The sequence below is a fragment of the Corylus avellana genome, chromosome ca1, assembly GCF_901000735.1.
Source record: "Corylus avellana chromosome ca1, CavTom2PMs-1.0".
NCBI classification, from domain to species: domain Eukaryota; kingdom Viridiplantae; phylum Streptophyta; class Magnoliopsida; order Fagales; family Betulaceae; genus Corylus; species Corylus avellana.
In genome coordinates, this window is record NC_081541.1 from 1,377,144 (window position 1) to 1,394,116 (window position 16,973).

Consider the following 16,973-nt stretch of genomic DNA (forward strand, 5'->3'; position numbering starts at 1 on the left):
TTATCTATGAGCATAATATTTTTGCCTAGTTGGATGGACCAATGGTGCACCACTCTGGTGTGCAAAACAAGCTAAGAAAAAGATCACTAGAGTGATGTCAGCGAGAGCCGAGTCAACAGATATATATATATAGGCTAATTTATGTACGTCATGCATTTTCAAGAGTGTTTTTTTGGTAAGACCTTTCAAGAATTTTTTGGATGATGACATATCTTGCCACGTCAGCGGGAGTCGAGTCAACAAATATATATATATATTTTTTTTGGCTAATTTATGTACGTCATGCATTTTCAAGAGTAACTTATATTGTTTAGTTGATTTATTTTGGATTAGTTGTTTCAAGGGAATAATTAAGATTTATTGTTATTAGGCTATCCAAAATAACATAGATTTGGGGGGCTTTTCGGGCATTTTTTTTTTTAAGGGGTGAGTTCTCCAACAACAGATCCAATATAAACTAAAATAGTACAGAAATAATTACAAAAGGTAAGAAATTGGTGAAACGAGTGACCGAGTCCTCTCAAGGGACTGCACAAAGCGGTTACATAATCAAAAATGACACTAAATAAGACCACTTAGAACCATCAACAACCACCTAAAGGAATTATGAGACTCACTATTCGAACTCCTTAAAAGAAAAGAGTCACGAGGCTCATGACTACATCCTAAATTATTTGGGATAGATGTCTTACAATTCATCTTTTAAGCTATCAAAATTTTTATGACAGTAGGACAACCTAATAACATATCTTCCTGCAAAGGGCACATGGGAAAGGAAGAGTTAAAATGATTTAAAATGTCTGCAGCTCGAATCTAAATCAAAGTTTAGATTTCAATTTGTCTCGTCCATTGACTTTCACCTATTATTATGGATGAAAGACGGTACAATAGAGCACATCCATCGAAGCAAAATAAAAAATAGAGCACATCCATCAGGTCCTTTTTTTTTTTAAAAAAAAATCCTCTATTATATATATATATATATATATCTCCCCCAAGAAATGGTTAAAGAGGAAACGAAGCAAAAGAAATAGTAGTTGATGTCCCAAGGACCGGGTCCATCTCATTCTCATGTCTTTGACTGAGAGACTTGTAGAAGCTGTGCAGTTTTGTATACGTTGAACTCTAAGTCAACCAATAAATTAAATTATAATAAAGTTTGAGTTTACTTTTTATATTTTCGATTTATTTTTGTAAATTTTTTATTTCTTAACTCCCCTCATGATATCTATTGAGATAGCGACGTTTTATTATTATTATTATTATTTTATTTTTTTGGGTGAGTGCCATGTCGAGGTTTTAGTCAATTAGCAAACTGCACAAGTAATCTTTTTATTTTTTTTCTTCAATATATTTCTCGTCATTTATTTTGCTTGGAAGTTGCCAAGTTTGAATTATTCCTGCACCATCTTTCGCTCTGACTTGACTTTGTAATAATGTATTAAATTTTCGTCAGTTTCTGAGCGATTTTATCCGAATAATAATAAAAAAAAAGAACAATAAAGGAAGACCCGAAACTTGTTGTAAAAAACAAAAACAAAAAACAAACAAAAAAAAGAAGACTTAGTCATAACGAATAAATAACTATTTATAATCGGCAAGAGTTGCTCGTGTATTACTTGCAGCTGCAGTCTCTTAAGTACTCCCACAGCAAAGATCCAATTTCTGCCACTCTTTGCTTAATTTCTCCAGATCTTCGTCTCCATTGTTCATCTTGATCGAGTTATCAGGTTCAATTCTCCAACCCATATTTGCTCTTATTACTTTTCCTAAACAACCCATAGTTTTTTTTAATCCATTTTTAAGTGATTTTACAGAAACCTTTGCTTCTTCATATGATCATGTCTGCAGAGTCTCAATTGCACTTAGAATATATATGTGAAAAGTGGAGTCTGTCTCATCTGTTTTCCATTTTTTTTTTCAGGAATCTTCTTACCTCAATAGTACTCTTGTCGTTGGAAAGTAGTTCGTGGGTACTTAATTCAGTGATGAGTTACCATGGCCGGCATCGGCAGGAGAAAGGGTTGAGGTTAGCATCTTCTTCTTCTTCCTCCTATCATTGTAAACATTTCTCAAAGGATTTTTTATGTGGGTGATCGAAAAGCACCACTAATTACAGCATCTTGTAAATGTTTTGTTGGTAATGGTAATTAATTAACTAGATTTATCATCAAGTGGTTTTCATAACTTTAATGCTCTGTTTATTTCTTGTCCTTTCTCTACAATCTATTCTATCAGTCAAGTCCACTGTACCAGTCGATATATATATATATATATATATATCCAAGTATCTTACTTTCAACCTTTCTCTTCTCTTAAAGGCTGTTCGAAATAAATCTTTTTCTTTCTTTTCAGTACAGATATCGGTTTTCTAATTTGGATATAGTGTCTTCGATTCTTAAACACTGTTCCAAATAAATACTAACATCCAATTCACTATTTTAACTATTTATTTTTATTATTTTATTTAAATATTCTTTTTTAAAGAAAAAAATTCATATATATATATATATATATATGCAGTTTTTGGTATGGTTCGATCGGCAATGAATTGCTTGCAAAATAACAATAGCGTCAAATAGTCCTCGGCCTTAGTCGGAGACTCTCTGATGTTTAAGTTAGCACTTTTATATGGAGTCAAAATATAGCATGAACTCAGTTTTTTTTTAGAATGATTTGATCGATTCTTTTTATTGGATTTTATGTAAATGTTCTCTTCATGTTCCACCTTCACGTGGTTGATAAATAGTGAGAGCTAGTTTAGAGATAATGGAGGTAGTTGATATATCATGAGTTGTCCACATTCAGATAATGGCTGAGGGAGAATAGAAAGTGGTTGAAAGATAATCTTATGATGCTTGAGTGTGTATATATATATATATATATATTTTAAGTAGTTTTCTTATGATTGAGTATATAAATATTTAACAAATTGCAACAAATTTATTGTCCACTATAGCAGGTAGCTATTTTTTATTTTTATTTTTCAGTCAAAGTTGCTCTGGTAATGTGAATGCTCTGAATTATGCATAGTTTCTTGGTCAAAAATAAACTTTTATTGATTGATTAGAATCCTAAAAATAATCATTAAAATATCTTTGGTGGCCGTCGATGGTTGGGAGGTGTGATGCTCGTGGATATGGGCCCGGGCTGGCAATGGGTGGACTTTGAGGTGACGATTTTTTAATTTTGGGGCCAAAGATTTGGTGGCTGGCCGGCAACACAACTAAACAAATTTAGGGGAAATCAGAGCCCAAATTAGGGGAGAGGAGAGCTGGAGGGAGTTAGAGAAAGAGAGTTTTTATCCTCTCCTCTGTAGTTTGTTACTCTAATCTCAAAGTTAATAATAGAATTTGAGAAATAAATTTAATTATATAATTAACATGATAAATATTACATTTAAGTTGTAATAGGACTTGTAGTCAAAGCTATATCGAAAGTAGCACTCCTTTTTTATTACACTATACTGCTAAAAAAGGGTTTGGCTTATAAGGTATAGTGAAAAAATTATAGCATGTGGATTGTATTTGGTTGTATTTTTTCAACGGCCAGTCCAAATTTAATTTTACTCGCTCTCTCTTTCTTATGAAATACTTAGAATTAAAACTAAACCGTTAGAAAAATACATTGGTTCAACTACTAACATATACATTGAAAACATGAAAAATAACTGAAAGCAAGCAGAAAACTTCTAAACAACTAGATCAATTAAAGAATGGAAGAACAAGTTCCATATGAGAATATATGATTAACCTGATTCTTAATTTGCTTGCTATATGTGTTGTGTTCAGGAATCAGGATATTGAGGGGCAAGTTTCCAAAACTGATGGAGATGATTCCGGACAAAAGAGAACAACAAAAAAGACAATTCTTGACCCAGAGGGGCAGCTGCTTCAGTGGTGGAATATAATGTTTGCAGTGTCATGTGTGATTGCAGTATCAGTGGACCCTTTGTTCTTTTACCTTCCTGTCATCAATGGAGATGCCAAGTGCGTTTGGTTAGACAAAAGATTAAAGATCGTAGCTATTACTTTGAGATCTGTCACAGATTTCATTTATGTTATGAATATAATCATTCAATTTATTTGTCCTTACATCGACGAGGACTCTCGTAAGCTTGGACGAATTATAATAGTTAGAGATCCTCAGCAAATAGCAAACCGCTACTTCTTCTCCCGGTACTTCGTAATTGATGTTCTCGCTGTTCTTCCCATCCCACAGGTAATCAAGGAACACTATCTAGCTCATTAAAATTCCCCACACACACACACACACACACATATATATATATATATCTTACAGTCTGTTTTAATTTGTCCAGGTTTTATTTCCAATTATTTTTTCAAAAGTACACACACACACACACACACACACACACACACACATATATATATATATATATATATATCTTACAGTCTGTTTTAATTTGTCCAGGTTTTATTTCCAATTATTTTTTCAAAAGTACACACACACACACACACACACACACACACATATATATATATATATATCTTACAGTCTGTTTTAATTTGTCCAGGTTTTATTTCCAATTATTTTTTCAAAAGTGAGAGGTTCAAGATTTTTGGACAAAAGGAAGTTCCTGAATGCTGTTATTTTCTGCCAATATGTACCAAGAATTCTCCGAATCTACATATCATGGATAAATCTTACCAAGTCTGCCAGCAAACTTGCTAGACTTGTTTGGATTAAAGCTGCATTTAATTTCTTTCTCTATATTCTTGCCAGCCATGTAAGTTTGATTATCAATATCATGTTCATTTTACGTCATAATTTTTTTTTTTTTTTTATTGCTTATTTCATTTTTTTTTTTTTTTCAATAAGTGTCGTTTGTTTATCATTTATCAAGGTTTCCTTAGATTTCTGTATATAATGCATCGACCTCGGTAAATAAGCATGCATTGCGCACCTAATTTATATCCATGTGTGATTAATTATATAGTACTACCACTTCCAATCTAAACTTGACACGTGAATGAAAGTAACTAGCTAGGACCTGTGCTCTATTTAGAAATGTTTGATACTATATTTTTATTCGACAATCAATCACATAGTGCTGATAAGACAGTTTTGAGTAACCTTTAAATTGTTATATCTTTAAGATTGTCTCGCTCTTTTGTAGCTTTTTTGTAGAATAACTGCAGAATTGACTGATCTTTAAGAGAATTGTTGGTTCTTTAATTAGGTACTGGGTGCTTTTTGGTACTTATTTTCTGTCCAACGAGAGACGGCTTGTTGGCACAAAGCGTGTGAAAAGCATGTCGGATGTACCCCAAGTTCTTTTAGCTGCAATCAACCTTCAAGTGATCGTGCATTTTTAGATTATTATTGCCCTGTACAAACACCAAACACAACGCTCTTTGATTTTGGAATATTCTTTGAAGCCCTTCAATCTCATACGTTAGAGTCCACAGATTTTCCGCGAAAGCTCTCACATTGTTTCTGGTGGGGCCTACGAAATTTGAGGTTTGCACATGCTAAACTCTTTTTACGATAGTATGAGATGTGAATTTCCACTTTTGTTTTAATTAATTACCATTCATCCAAAAGAATACTACATTATTTTGATATATATATATATATATATATATCAAAATAATGTAGTATTATATATATATATATACTGCTATCTCATACATGATAGTTTCTTCAACATTTGCAGTTCTTTCGGTCAAAACCTTCAAACAAGTACATATTTCTGGGAAAACTGCTTTGCAGTTTGTATTTCAATCTTTGGCTTACTACTGTTTCTGCATTTTATTGGGAATTTGCAGGTTGGTGCTCAACATCTTTTTAATCTTTAGGGTGCTTGATTATATAATTATGAGTGTTATTGATGATTTCTTTATACACGCATGTAGAAGGACTACTCAACATGCATTTGTTATTAGAATATTGATTGATTAATGAATAAATTTATCATTTCCTATCAATCAAAGATTTAAAGATGAGCTGTAATTTATCAATAGAATTTGATGATCTAAACTTGTCATGTATCACATATATACAGTTGGCAACTGAAAGGTCAGAAGAAATTATAAAAAACATGAGAGTTAAAGAACGAGAAATGGAGCTATGGATATTTAGAAACCAGCTCCCTAGTACTATAAAAGAGGAGATCATGTCCATCGTTCAACACATGCTGGAAGAAAAGAAAGATGTTGACGTGCAAAATCTCCTATCTCATCTTCCCATTGAACTTGGAAGGAAGATTAAGCGCTATATCTGCTTACCCATGCTAAAGCAAGTGAGTTCCCTTCCCTTCCTTTTTGATAATTTGATTGGATTGTGATAGTGTTAAATACAAATATTCTCATTATTCTTCTCGATTGTTTATTTGCTAGGTGCCACAACTTCAAGGAAAAGGTGAACAACTTTTACAATTGATCTGCGAGTATTTGAAGCCAATGCACTACAACCAACACAACTACATTGTGAGGGAGGGAGAACCACTTGATGCGATGCTCTTCATAACGCAAGGCATCATATGGAACTTCACGACCAGTATTAATGCTGAGAGAAGCGCCAAGTGTATTGAGAAAGGTAGTTTCTATGGAGAAGAACTTCTAGATTGGGGGTTGGAATGCTCTGCTGCCTTACCCAACCTATCCGACCTCCCAATATCTCTCAAAACTGCGAAAACGCACACAAAAGTTGAAGCCTTTGCTCTAATGGCCAACGACTTGAGGACTATAGTTTCCCGGCGTACTGAAGCAGCTTCTTGTGTACAAGCATTAACTGTAGCAGCTTTCCGCCGAATTAATGAAAGGAATAATGAAAAGTCGTCTCTGCAATTGGTTGCAGGGAAGAGGAAAATTGAATTGTCGTCTGCCCTGTTGCCCAAGGGTAACAAAAGCTAGTTCAATTCTCATGCTCTTGGTGTTGAAAAATGAAAAGCAATAGTTTGTTTTAGAGGCCTTTGCATTAAGTTGTGTACAAAAATTAATAGATTATTTGTTGAACGTAGGCCCATGTTGGGATGGGTTTGGGTTTGCTCGATGGTGGTGATAACGGGTTTAGCCGATTGTATCCGGGTAGGGTGAGGGTGTTTTGGAAGATTCACTTGAAGACCCAATTAGACATTTTCCGAGCGTGAAGCCTCTGATCTTGCCCATGATTTGTTCGATGAGAATGAACAAAATGTAATGGGATTATATATATATATATATATATAGTATCACGTCATTTAAAATTTTAAATGATATGACAATATATAAATTTGTGTTTAAGCATGTCAAAATTAGTCTGGCCGAGCTACTCTCAAGTTTAACCATTTCTAAAGGCTGAGTTAGAGGTGGCCAAAGCACTTCCAAGTGGATAGTCAAATTACATACTTAAAAGCCATTCCCAACCATTTTTTTGTTCTCCTTTCCTTTTCTTTTTTTTTTTTTCGTTAACTTTTTTATTTTATTTTTTGTTTTTATATGGTATATTTTTAATTTTAAATGATGTGGTGAAGTTATATAATAATAAGTACTGTTGATTCAATGATATGTATATGTGTTATAATTTTATTAGATATGACAAGGTCATTAGCCTACATGTCACTCTTCATCACTAAAAAACCTAATGTAAGGAGTACGGAGAAAAGAATTTGATAACGAAGCATTATATATACTTTAAAAGAGTGATGGATTTGATAAGTTTCAAATTAAACCTGAATGATGAATTTGGTAAAAGGTTAAACTCCTGGAACCTCTACAGTATTTTTCTCTTTAGAAAAAAAGGAAAAAAGAAAAGTAATTTTATCTTCAAAAAAATATATTTGCTTAAAAAAGCTTCCTTTTACATTGGTTTTACCCTATTTCATGTGTGCCCCTTATGTCCATGTGTGCTGCCTTGGTTTCATGATGTCCATGACGTCAAGTGATGATCATCATTCCTCTTATGCCCTGGTCAACACAAGTTCTGTGACTTATATGGATTTATTTGAAATTAATTAAAAATTCTATATATAGACATAATTTATAATTTTCTTGAGCTGTTGCGAGGAGAAAACTTCTTAGATGTTTCTAGGTGGGTAATATTCATGTTCTACCGGTCTAATGCTGACTTGTATGCAGTATTCCTCTTAAGAAGTATAAAATATTGTTTTGGACCAAGAAAAAAAGGAGCAAAAAAAAAACAAAAAAAAGGTGGGGAAGAAAAGCTATTCATGAGCGGTAAAGTAGTACGGATTGTCAAGATTAATGGATTTCAGTCTAGAAGGAATGTGTGCACATTTAACTAGGAGTTGGACGTATCAATTTCTTTGATTAGTTTATAAGTATGATTATCATGTAAGCTTAACGATATTATTTATATATATATTTGAACATGCATGGAACTTAAGGCACGACAAATGGGATCTAGCTAGACAAAGCTACAATGATATATTCCATTTACTTGTAAATCATTGTCATGATAGGAAGAGGAGCTGATATTTATTCTTAAAATAAGGTGAACGTTGGGATTACTTTTTATCTTGTCATTTATTTATTTTACTTTTTACTGAACCCCCCATTTGATATGTTGCAATGTCGAGATTTTAGTCAAATAACAAATTAATTGCACAAGAAGTTATATATGGTTCTTAAACGTTTGATTTTGCTAGGAAGCTGCCTAGCTGGTTCCATTTTATTCTGTACTACCATTCGGATTCGGTGACCGACTTGACTTTGGAATCAATATTGAATTTTCATTGGTTGCAAAGAAGACTTGAGGGATCTGCGTGTCAAAAAAGCAAAAAGAAAGACTTGAAGGATGCCGGTCCGACAAAAAAAACAAAGAAAGGAAGACACCACGTACGTACAGATGGTCGTAAAAAAAATTAACGAATAAATATTTATAACCGCGACAGTTGCTGATTTTGTTTATTAGTTGCAGCTGCAGAGTCTTCAATCCTACAACAAATCCAATTTGTGCCCATCTCCGATATTGCTCTCCTCGAGTTTATCAGGTTCATTTCACTGTTTATATAATCTCTAAGATGACACAAATTTATCACTATTTTTCCTTATTACATTTCCTAAACAACGGGGCAATTTTTTTTAATTGGGTCCCTTTTACATGCCCATGAAATATGTATCTGATGCCAATCATTAATGTTTTCTTGGTCTGAGTATTTGCATTGAGTATGATATATATATATATATATAGCTCATAAGGTGCAGAGTCTTACGTTTCTTCCCTGAAAGAAATCATATGGTGCACAATCCGAGGGATTGCACTTAAATTTTACTTTTTCTGAGGTTGCACTTAGATTAATATATATATATATATATATATATGGAAAGTGGTGTTTATCTAATCTGTTTTCCAGTTTTTAAGGAATATTCTAAACTCATACTTTTGTCGTTGTAATTGTAGCTCGTGGTCGTGGGTGCGGACGTTAATTGTATCGTTAATTATAGGCTTGAGTTATGAGTTCCCGTGGGCATCGGCATGCGCAAGACAACTGGATGAGGTTAGCATCTTCATCTTCTTCTTCTTCTTTTATATGTTCTAACTTATATATCTATATGGTCTTTACAGAAAGAAAAAAAACAAAAAATTAATTGCTTATAGATATGATTATTATCATTGTAAATATGAGAATAACTAGCATCCTTCATTATTATTATTTTGTTTTAATAACTTATTTTGGTGCTTAAGGCTTTAATAAGGTAGCCCAATTTTGAACCAATCTCTTAAACGCTGTTAAAAATAAGTCATTCTTTCTTTCATCTTGCGAAGAGTACTTGCGTAATTCCCCAGTTCCCCTTCCCTTGATCGGCTAATGTACGTGTTCGACAAGTTGTTGTCCCATGATTACGATCTTATCCATTTTATCTTAAATAGAAATGATTTATTTTATGATCAATTTAAATTTGTGTAATATGGTCTGTTGTTAGTTAGTCATTTATTTTTGTTTTTTTTATTAGTGATGATTTAAGGGTTGATCCTGACTACCACGTCATCAAGTTGTATTGCAATTATATAATAGTCTATTAAATAACATTACTTACTAAATTTTACAGCAAGTTGTTATATAGTGAATACATTGTTATATTAACCAAAATTTTTAAATAACACTTCATGGGAATCACGCCTCATGAAGCGGATTACTTTGCATCATCTTTCCTCTTTTTGTGTGGATATGTTTAAAAAAAAAAAAAGAGGCTTTTTAAGGGTCGATGTGTTTTTATGTTTTGTTTAGTGTATGCTTGGATGGGCTACGCCCAACTACAAAAGCAGAAAACGAGACCAATAAATCTTATTAATTATAAGCCTTCAGGTAGAACGTACAAATAGATGAGGACCATGAGGTTGTGTTTGTGTCAATGTAAAATATTTTTTTATTGAAATATACGATTTTTTTTTTAAAAAAATAATTTTTATTAATCGATTTAGATATTAAAAATGATTATAAATTTTTTCTAACGTTTGATTCATATGGAAAATAATTATTTTACATTGAAAATTAATTGAAGGTGATGGTGGTTGGGTGTCTCAGTTGTTATAGATTTTGATTGCACTACACATTGAAATATGAAAAATATTTTACATAAAAAAAAACACACACACACACACTTGCAGCATGGCTTTAATTAAGCCAGGCAAATTCTAAGCATGCAATTAACTAGATTGAAGGTATCATTATGGTTCCTCAGTTGAAGGGATCAAAAGTAAAACGATAAATATCATTAACCTGATTCTTTGCTTGTTATGTTGTGTACGTACGTTCAGGGATCAGGATATGGAGGGGGGGCAAGTCTCCGAAATTGATGGAGATGATTCAGGACAAAAGAGAAGAAGAATCAAAACAATTCTTGACCCAGAGGGGCAGCTGCTGCGACGGTGGAACATGATGATTGCAGTGTCGTGTGTAATTGCAGTATCAGTGGACCCTTTGTTCTTTTACGTTCTTTTCATCAACGAACATAAGAAGTGCTTGTTGTTGGATAAAAGATTGAAGATCGTAGCCATTACTTTGCGATCTGTCACGGATTTCATTTATGTTTTGAACATAATTTTGCAATTTATATGTCCTTACATCGACAAGGAATGTCGTAAGCTTGGACAAATTAAGGTGGTTACAGATCCTCAACAAATAGCAAAGCACTACTTCTTCTCCTGGTACTTTGTAATTGACATTCTCGCTACTCTTCCTCTCCCACAGGTAAGGGCCGGGAGGATTAATCGACACTTTTCTTTTATATGCTTCTGAATTGTTTTGTTAACGTTCTTTCAAGTTTAATTAACCGCAAGGAGGATTATTATTCAAATCATTTTAATTGATTATGTTTTGTCCAGGTTTTATTTCCAATTATTTTTTTAGAAATCAGAGATTCAAATTATTTTGACAAAAGGAAGTCGCTGAACGCTCTTGTTTTCTGCCAATACACACCAAGAGTTGTCCGAGTCTACATATCATGGATGAATCACAGCAGGATTGCCAGCAAACTTGCTAGAACAGTATGGGTTAAAGCTGCATTCAACTTCTTTCTCTATATATTTTCCAGTCATGTAAGTAGTATTGATTATTAATATCAATATCATATTCATTTTATGTCAACATAATAATAATAATAATTATTATTATTTGTATTTGCACGACTGATCTTTCTCTCTTTTGTATTTTTTATAGGATATCCGCAAAATTTACTGATGTTTATGTGACTTCTGGCCCTTTAGGTACTAGGCGCCTATTGGTACTTTCTTTCAGTGCAACGAGAGATGGCTTGCTGGCACACGGCCTGTAAAAACCATAGTAAATGTACTTCAATTTCTTTTAATTGTAATCACCCTTTAAACGATCTCGCTTTTTTAGATGATAAGTGCTCCGTAGAAACACCAAACACAAAGGGCGCCTTTGATTATGGAATTTTTCTTGGAGCCCTTCAATCTGGTAATTTGCAGTCCACAGATTTTCCACAAAAGCTCGCCTATTGTTTTTGGTGGGGCTTACGGAATTTGAGGTTTGGACATGTTACACTCTTTGTCATTCAACATTAGTTTTTTTTTTTAATGATCAGAATGCTTATTATCGGTAAATATATCATACTATTGTACGTCCTTGCGCATGCATTTGTTGAACCATGCAAAGAGTGTACGTTTTTTTTTTCTTTTTCTTTTTCTTTTTTTCATTGGTTTAATTAATTAAACTATAAATAAATCATTCTATTGTACAATTTAGACACAAGAAATACAAGCTTTTTTTTTTTTTTTTTTTTGGATGAATGAAAAAAAAAGAAAAATAGAAGCTTCTTCTGATCCATAATTCTTTAGACTTGTAATCTTGCTGGTTTTTGTTTCCTTACCTTGAGCCCTAGCTAGCCTGCATACAGCTCTAGTCTTTACTTATACTTTCAACGTAAATTCTTATAGATTTATTTTTATACTTTGAGCATATTATATTATTCTGATATTGCCATCTTATAAACTATACTTTTTCCAATTTTTGCAGTTCTTTTGGTCAAAACCTTCAAACAAGTTCATATTTCTGGGAAAACTTCTTCGCAATTTTTGTCTCAATCTTTGCTTTGCTGCTGTTTTTGTATTTCATTGGAAATGTGCAGGTAGGCGCTCAACATCTTTTTTAAGCTTAAGGGCGCTTGATTATATAATTATGTACATCATTAGAGACGGTTTATAGATTAATTACATATAGAAGGCCAAAAGGGAATTTTGAACTTTGAAGCTAAATTACATATTTAGGTGTTAGAACATTGATTAAATGATTAAATTCGTTATTTTTTATTTTTATTTTTTATCGACATAAGATTTAAGGATAAATTCTATTTATCAATATAATTTGATGAATTGAACTTGTCATGTAACAGACATATAGACAGTTGGCAACTGAAAGGTCAGAAGAAATTATACAAAATATGAAAGTTAAAGAGCGAGAAATAGATTTATGGATAGATAGGAACAAGCTCCCTGGTTGTATGAAAAAGGAGATCATGCCTAATGTTCAACGCATGCTGGAACAAAAGAAAGAAGTTGATGTACAAAATCTGCTCTCTCATCTTCCTAGTGAACTTGCAAGGAAGATTAAGCGCTATATCTGTTTACCTATGCTTAAAAAAGTGAGTCCCCTTTTCTTCTTCCCCGCCCCCCACACCTTTCTTTCTTCTTCCTTTTTGATAAGTGGAGTTTCTTTTTTCTTCCTTTTTGATAAGTTGAGTGGATTGTGAAAGAGTTGCAATTAAGGATGTTAGTGGTTTGTTTGGGTGTACATTTGAGGAGTTTAAAAGTGCGTTTGATACTCAAAAAATCCGTTTGAAGAAAAAAGTACATGTTTGGTAAAAAAAAATTGAAAGCGCTTTTAAAAGTCCACAAAGCAAAAAAAAAAAAAAGGCTAAAACGCACTTTTGGCAAAAGCTTCATTTTTAAGGTTTTGCCAAAAAACGTTTTTTAACTTAAAAACTCTATTTTTCGAACGCAATTCCAAACATGCTCTAGATCTTCCATAATTGCTCGTTACTAGATGTTACTAGGTTTTATTAGTGATTCTACTTGAGAAGCTCCAATTGTAACATTAAATAATCATTTTGGAATAATAACGTACATAGACATAGTTAGCACTTTCCTAATTAAATTGTGACAAATGGTACAAAGTAACCTAAGAAGCTTCCTTCATGTAATTATTTCCCAATTGAATTGACCCTTTCTCATTTATCCTTTTTTGTTTGTGCTAGGTGCCACAACTTGTAGGAAAAAGTGACCAACATTTGCAATTGATCTGCGACTATCTGAAGCCAGTGCACTACAAGCAGCACAGCTACATTGTGAGGGAGGGAGAACCACTTGATGCGATGCTCTTCATAACGCAAGGCATCATATGGAACTTCACCATCATTAATGGTGAGAGAAGAAATAAGTGCATTGAGAAAGGTAATTTCTATGGAGAAGAACTTCTTGATTGGGGGTTGGATTCCCCCGCCTTACCCAACCTATCTGACCTCCCAATCTCTCTCAAAACTGCAAAAACGCATACAAAAGTTGAAGCCTTTGCTCTAATGGCCAACGACTTGAGGACTATAGTTTCCAGGCGTACTGAAGCAGTTTCTGCTGTACAAGCAGCTTTCCGGCGCTTTAATGAAAAGCCTCTCCAGTTTGTTGAGGGGATGAAGAACATTGAAATTTCGTCTGTGTTAGAGGACAGATAGCAAGTTATCTAAGGATTAGGCCTGAACCACATGTCTCGGACAATTTATTTCATTCCTACTCAAACTCAGAAGCTCACAGTTCCTCTGTTTCAGATATTGTCGATATGGCTACCAACCAGGGAGATATTTGATGATGGAAGAGATAGAAGAGATATTCAAGCTCGCATCCATAAAAGATTAGTCCCAGCTGTTAGCTCGATAGCAAATCTTTCTTTTACTGATTTGTATATATATGCTGTGTATTATTATTATCTTTATTCATATTTATTCTTTGGTTCTAGTTGTATTCGGTTTAGCTGCACAAATACTTGAAGTTATCTTTGTATAGTTTTACTGCCTAACTATAAATGAAATAGAGCACAACAGGAGTATTCATATATTCTGGCCAAATCAATTCCACATGCAACACTTTGTTTCATGGTATCAGAGCCATAAAGATTCGCACCCAAAATTTCTTTTTCTTTCCTGCATTTTATTCTCAAATCGTTGAATTTAGTACCATTGGTGCTGCTTCTTCTCTTCTTTTTTCTACTCCAAACATTTCACATTTTTTGTTTTTTGATGAATGAGTGAATTTATAAAAGCACACCAGTGAACAAACACCCCAGCAAAAACAGAGCACCACTCAACTCACAAAATAGCAAAACTCAGTCTGATGCCAATTATCTGGTGCGGGTGTGTCAATTTCTCCCCATACTCAGGAAAAAATGGGCTGTTGGGTATTGTTGATGGGTCGGAGCCCTGTCCATCCAAATTCATTTAAGAATCTGATGAGAAGGATTCTGTCTCATTGAATCCTGAATTTGTGATTTGGGAGAAAAAGGATCAGTATATCCTTACTTGGTTCATTGCAACGTTGTCTGGAAAGGTTGTCAGTGCAGTGTATATATGGCGTCAATACCTCAAGGCAGGTATCATGTTATTGGAGGAGGAAATATCATGGAGAGAGGGAGAGGAGAGTTGAGAGAGTGAGAGAATGGAAGGAGAAGATATCTCTAGACTAGAATTAATGGGGGAGAATGGGAGATAAAAATCAATAACAAAGAATAAAGAGAGATACGAATGGATCTACGTAAATATCTTAGGGCTTAGGCTTTATGCATTGGGTTTGGGGGAGTGTCTCTTTAAGATAACCATTGGACCACGCGGCGGGCTAAGAACCAACTGATTAGTCTCATGTAGTGGACCTTTTATATTAACAGTCCTTAAGCCTAAGCTCCATGTGGAGGGGGCCGAATATTTGGGTTGCTAAGTCCAATGATATAATCCATATCTCAACAATACTCAATGTTGGGTTTAGTTTTGTTAAAAAAATGTAAAATCAGCTAATATAGTTTATTTAATTTGTAATTAGTTCATTGCAGTATCAAAATAAACTCAAAAGTCTTTGAGGCATGTTAAAAAAAAAAAAATTTAATCACTCCAGCAAAATTTCGTCTACTAATTTAATAGATTTCGATATTATGAAATGTTAGAGCCAATAAAATTGTGATACATGTCCTATTTAAGTAAATTTCACACTAACAAAATTTGTTAAATTAGTAGAAGAAATTTGACTGTAAGGACTTAATTGTTTATTTGGCATTCTTCAGGCAACTTTTAATTCATTTTAATATTATAAGGAGTTAATTGTAAATTAAGTAAACTATTTTATATTTTTTCCTTTATTCTTTATCAGTTCGTTTTTTTTTTTTTTTTTAATTTTATTATTTTATTATATTAAATTTTTTTTTTTTGGGTTTTTTTACTTAACTACCCATATATATATATATTGCAATGTCAGGTTTTATCTCCGAGCATATTCTTGCCTGATCCCACGGACCAATGGGGCACCACAAAACAAGTCAAAGAAAAAGACCACTAGAGTGATGTCAGTGGGTAGAGTAATACTATGGACTATCTTTTTTTTTTTTTTTTTTTCTTCTATTTTCTTTTTAAAGTTGATGTAACTTTTAAAATTGGATCAAAATTCAAATCTAACATTTAATGATGATTTTAAAAGCCATATCAATTTTAAAAAGATAAAGAAAAGGGAAATTATATCAAAACACCTTGGGTAAGCGCGCCAAAATTTTTTTGTCCCTAAGTTTTTTTTTTTTTTTTACAATTTACTCCTTGGGTCAATCGAAATGCCAATAAAATCCTTACTATCAAATTTTTTTAACTGCCGTTAGATTGGTTAAAACACACTATTTTACCATGCCAACATAATAAATTTTAATTAATTTAATTTAAAAATTAAATTAAAATTAAAATTAAAAAAAAAAAAAGAAGGCGCGAGCCACCCCATGGGTGGTTACGGGCCACCCCTAAACCCCAGGGGTGGCCCGCAAGCCACCCCTAACCACCCAAGGGTGGCCACGCCCTAGGGTTTAGGGGTGGCTACGCCCTAGGGTTTAGGGGTGGCTTGTGGGCCACCCGTAACAACCCTTGGGGTGGCTTGGACCACCCCTAACCACCCAAGGGGTGGGCCACCCCTTGGGTTTAGGGGTGCCCTGCAGGCCACCCAAGCCACCCCTTTTATTTTTTTTTTAATTTTATTTAATTTTTAAATTAAACTAATAAAAAATTATTATGTTGACGTGGTAAAATGATGTGTTTTAACCAATTTAACGGTAGTTAAAAAATTTGATGGTAGAAATTTTCTTGGCATTTTGATTGACTCAGGGAGTAAATTGTAAAAAAAAAAAAATTTAGGGACAAAAAAATTTTGGCGCTCTTACCTAAGAGATTTTGATATAATTTTCCTAAAAAAAGATAAAAAAATGATCCCTAACATTACTCGAGCGGAAAGCCTCATAAACTGATTTTTTTTTTTTT

At 33.3% G+C, this 16,973-nt stretch overlaps 2 protein-coding genes across 2 annotated transcripts; both read left to right on the forward strand.

The window, feature by feature from the left end:
* Window positions 1-1,988: 1,988 nt before the first annotated feature.
* Window positions 1,989-6,878, forward strand: LOC132162581 (cyclic nucleotide-gated ion channel 1-like). The gene is made up of 7 exons (XM_059572840.1): window positions 1,989-2,029; window positions 3,792-4,221; window positions 4,538-4,750; window positions 5,204-5,484; window positions 5,681-5,792; window positions 6,017-6,265; window positions 6,363-6,878. Exons 1-7 carry the CDS (start codon window positions 1,989-1,991, stop codon window positions 6,876-6,878), a joined length of 1,842 nt encoding a protein of 613 aa, XP_059428823.1.
* A 2,521-nt stretch (window positions 6,879-9,399) lies between these two features.
* On the forward strand, window positions 9,400-14,451 carry LOC132168087 (cyclic nucleotide-gated ion channel 1-like). Its single transcript, XM_059579158.1, has 7 exons — window positions 9,400-9,463; window positions 10,726-11,158; window positions 11,293-11,505; window positions 11,674-11,957; window positions 12,446-12,557; window positions 12,822-13,070; window positions 13,683-14,451. The coding sequence occupies exons 1-7, from the start codon at window positions 9,420-9,422 to the stop codon at window positions 14,151-14,153; spliced, it is 1,806 nt and encodes a 601-aa protein (XP_059435141.1). The 5' UTR covers window positions 9,400-9,419; the 3' UTR covers window positions 14,154-14,451.
* The last annotated feature ends 2,522 nt before the right edge of the window (window positions 14,452-16,973 follow it).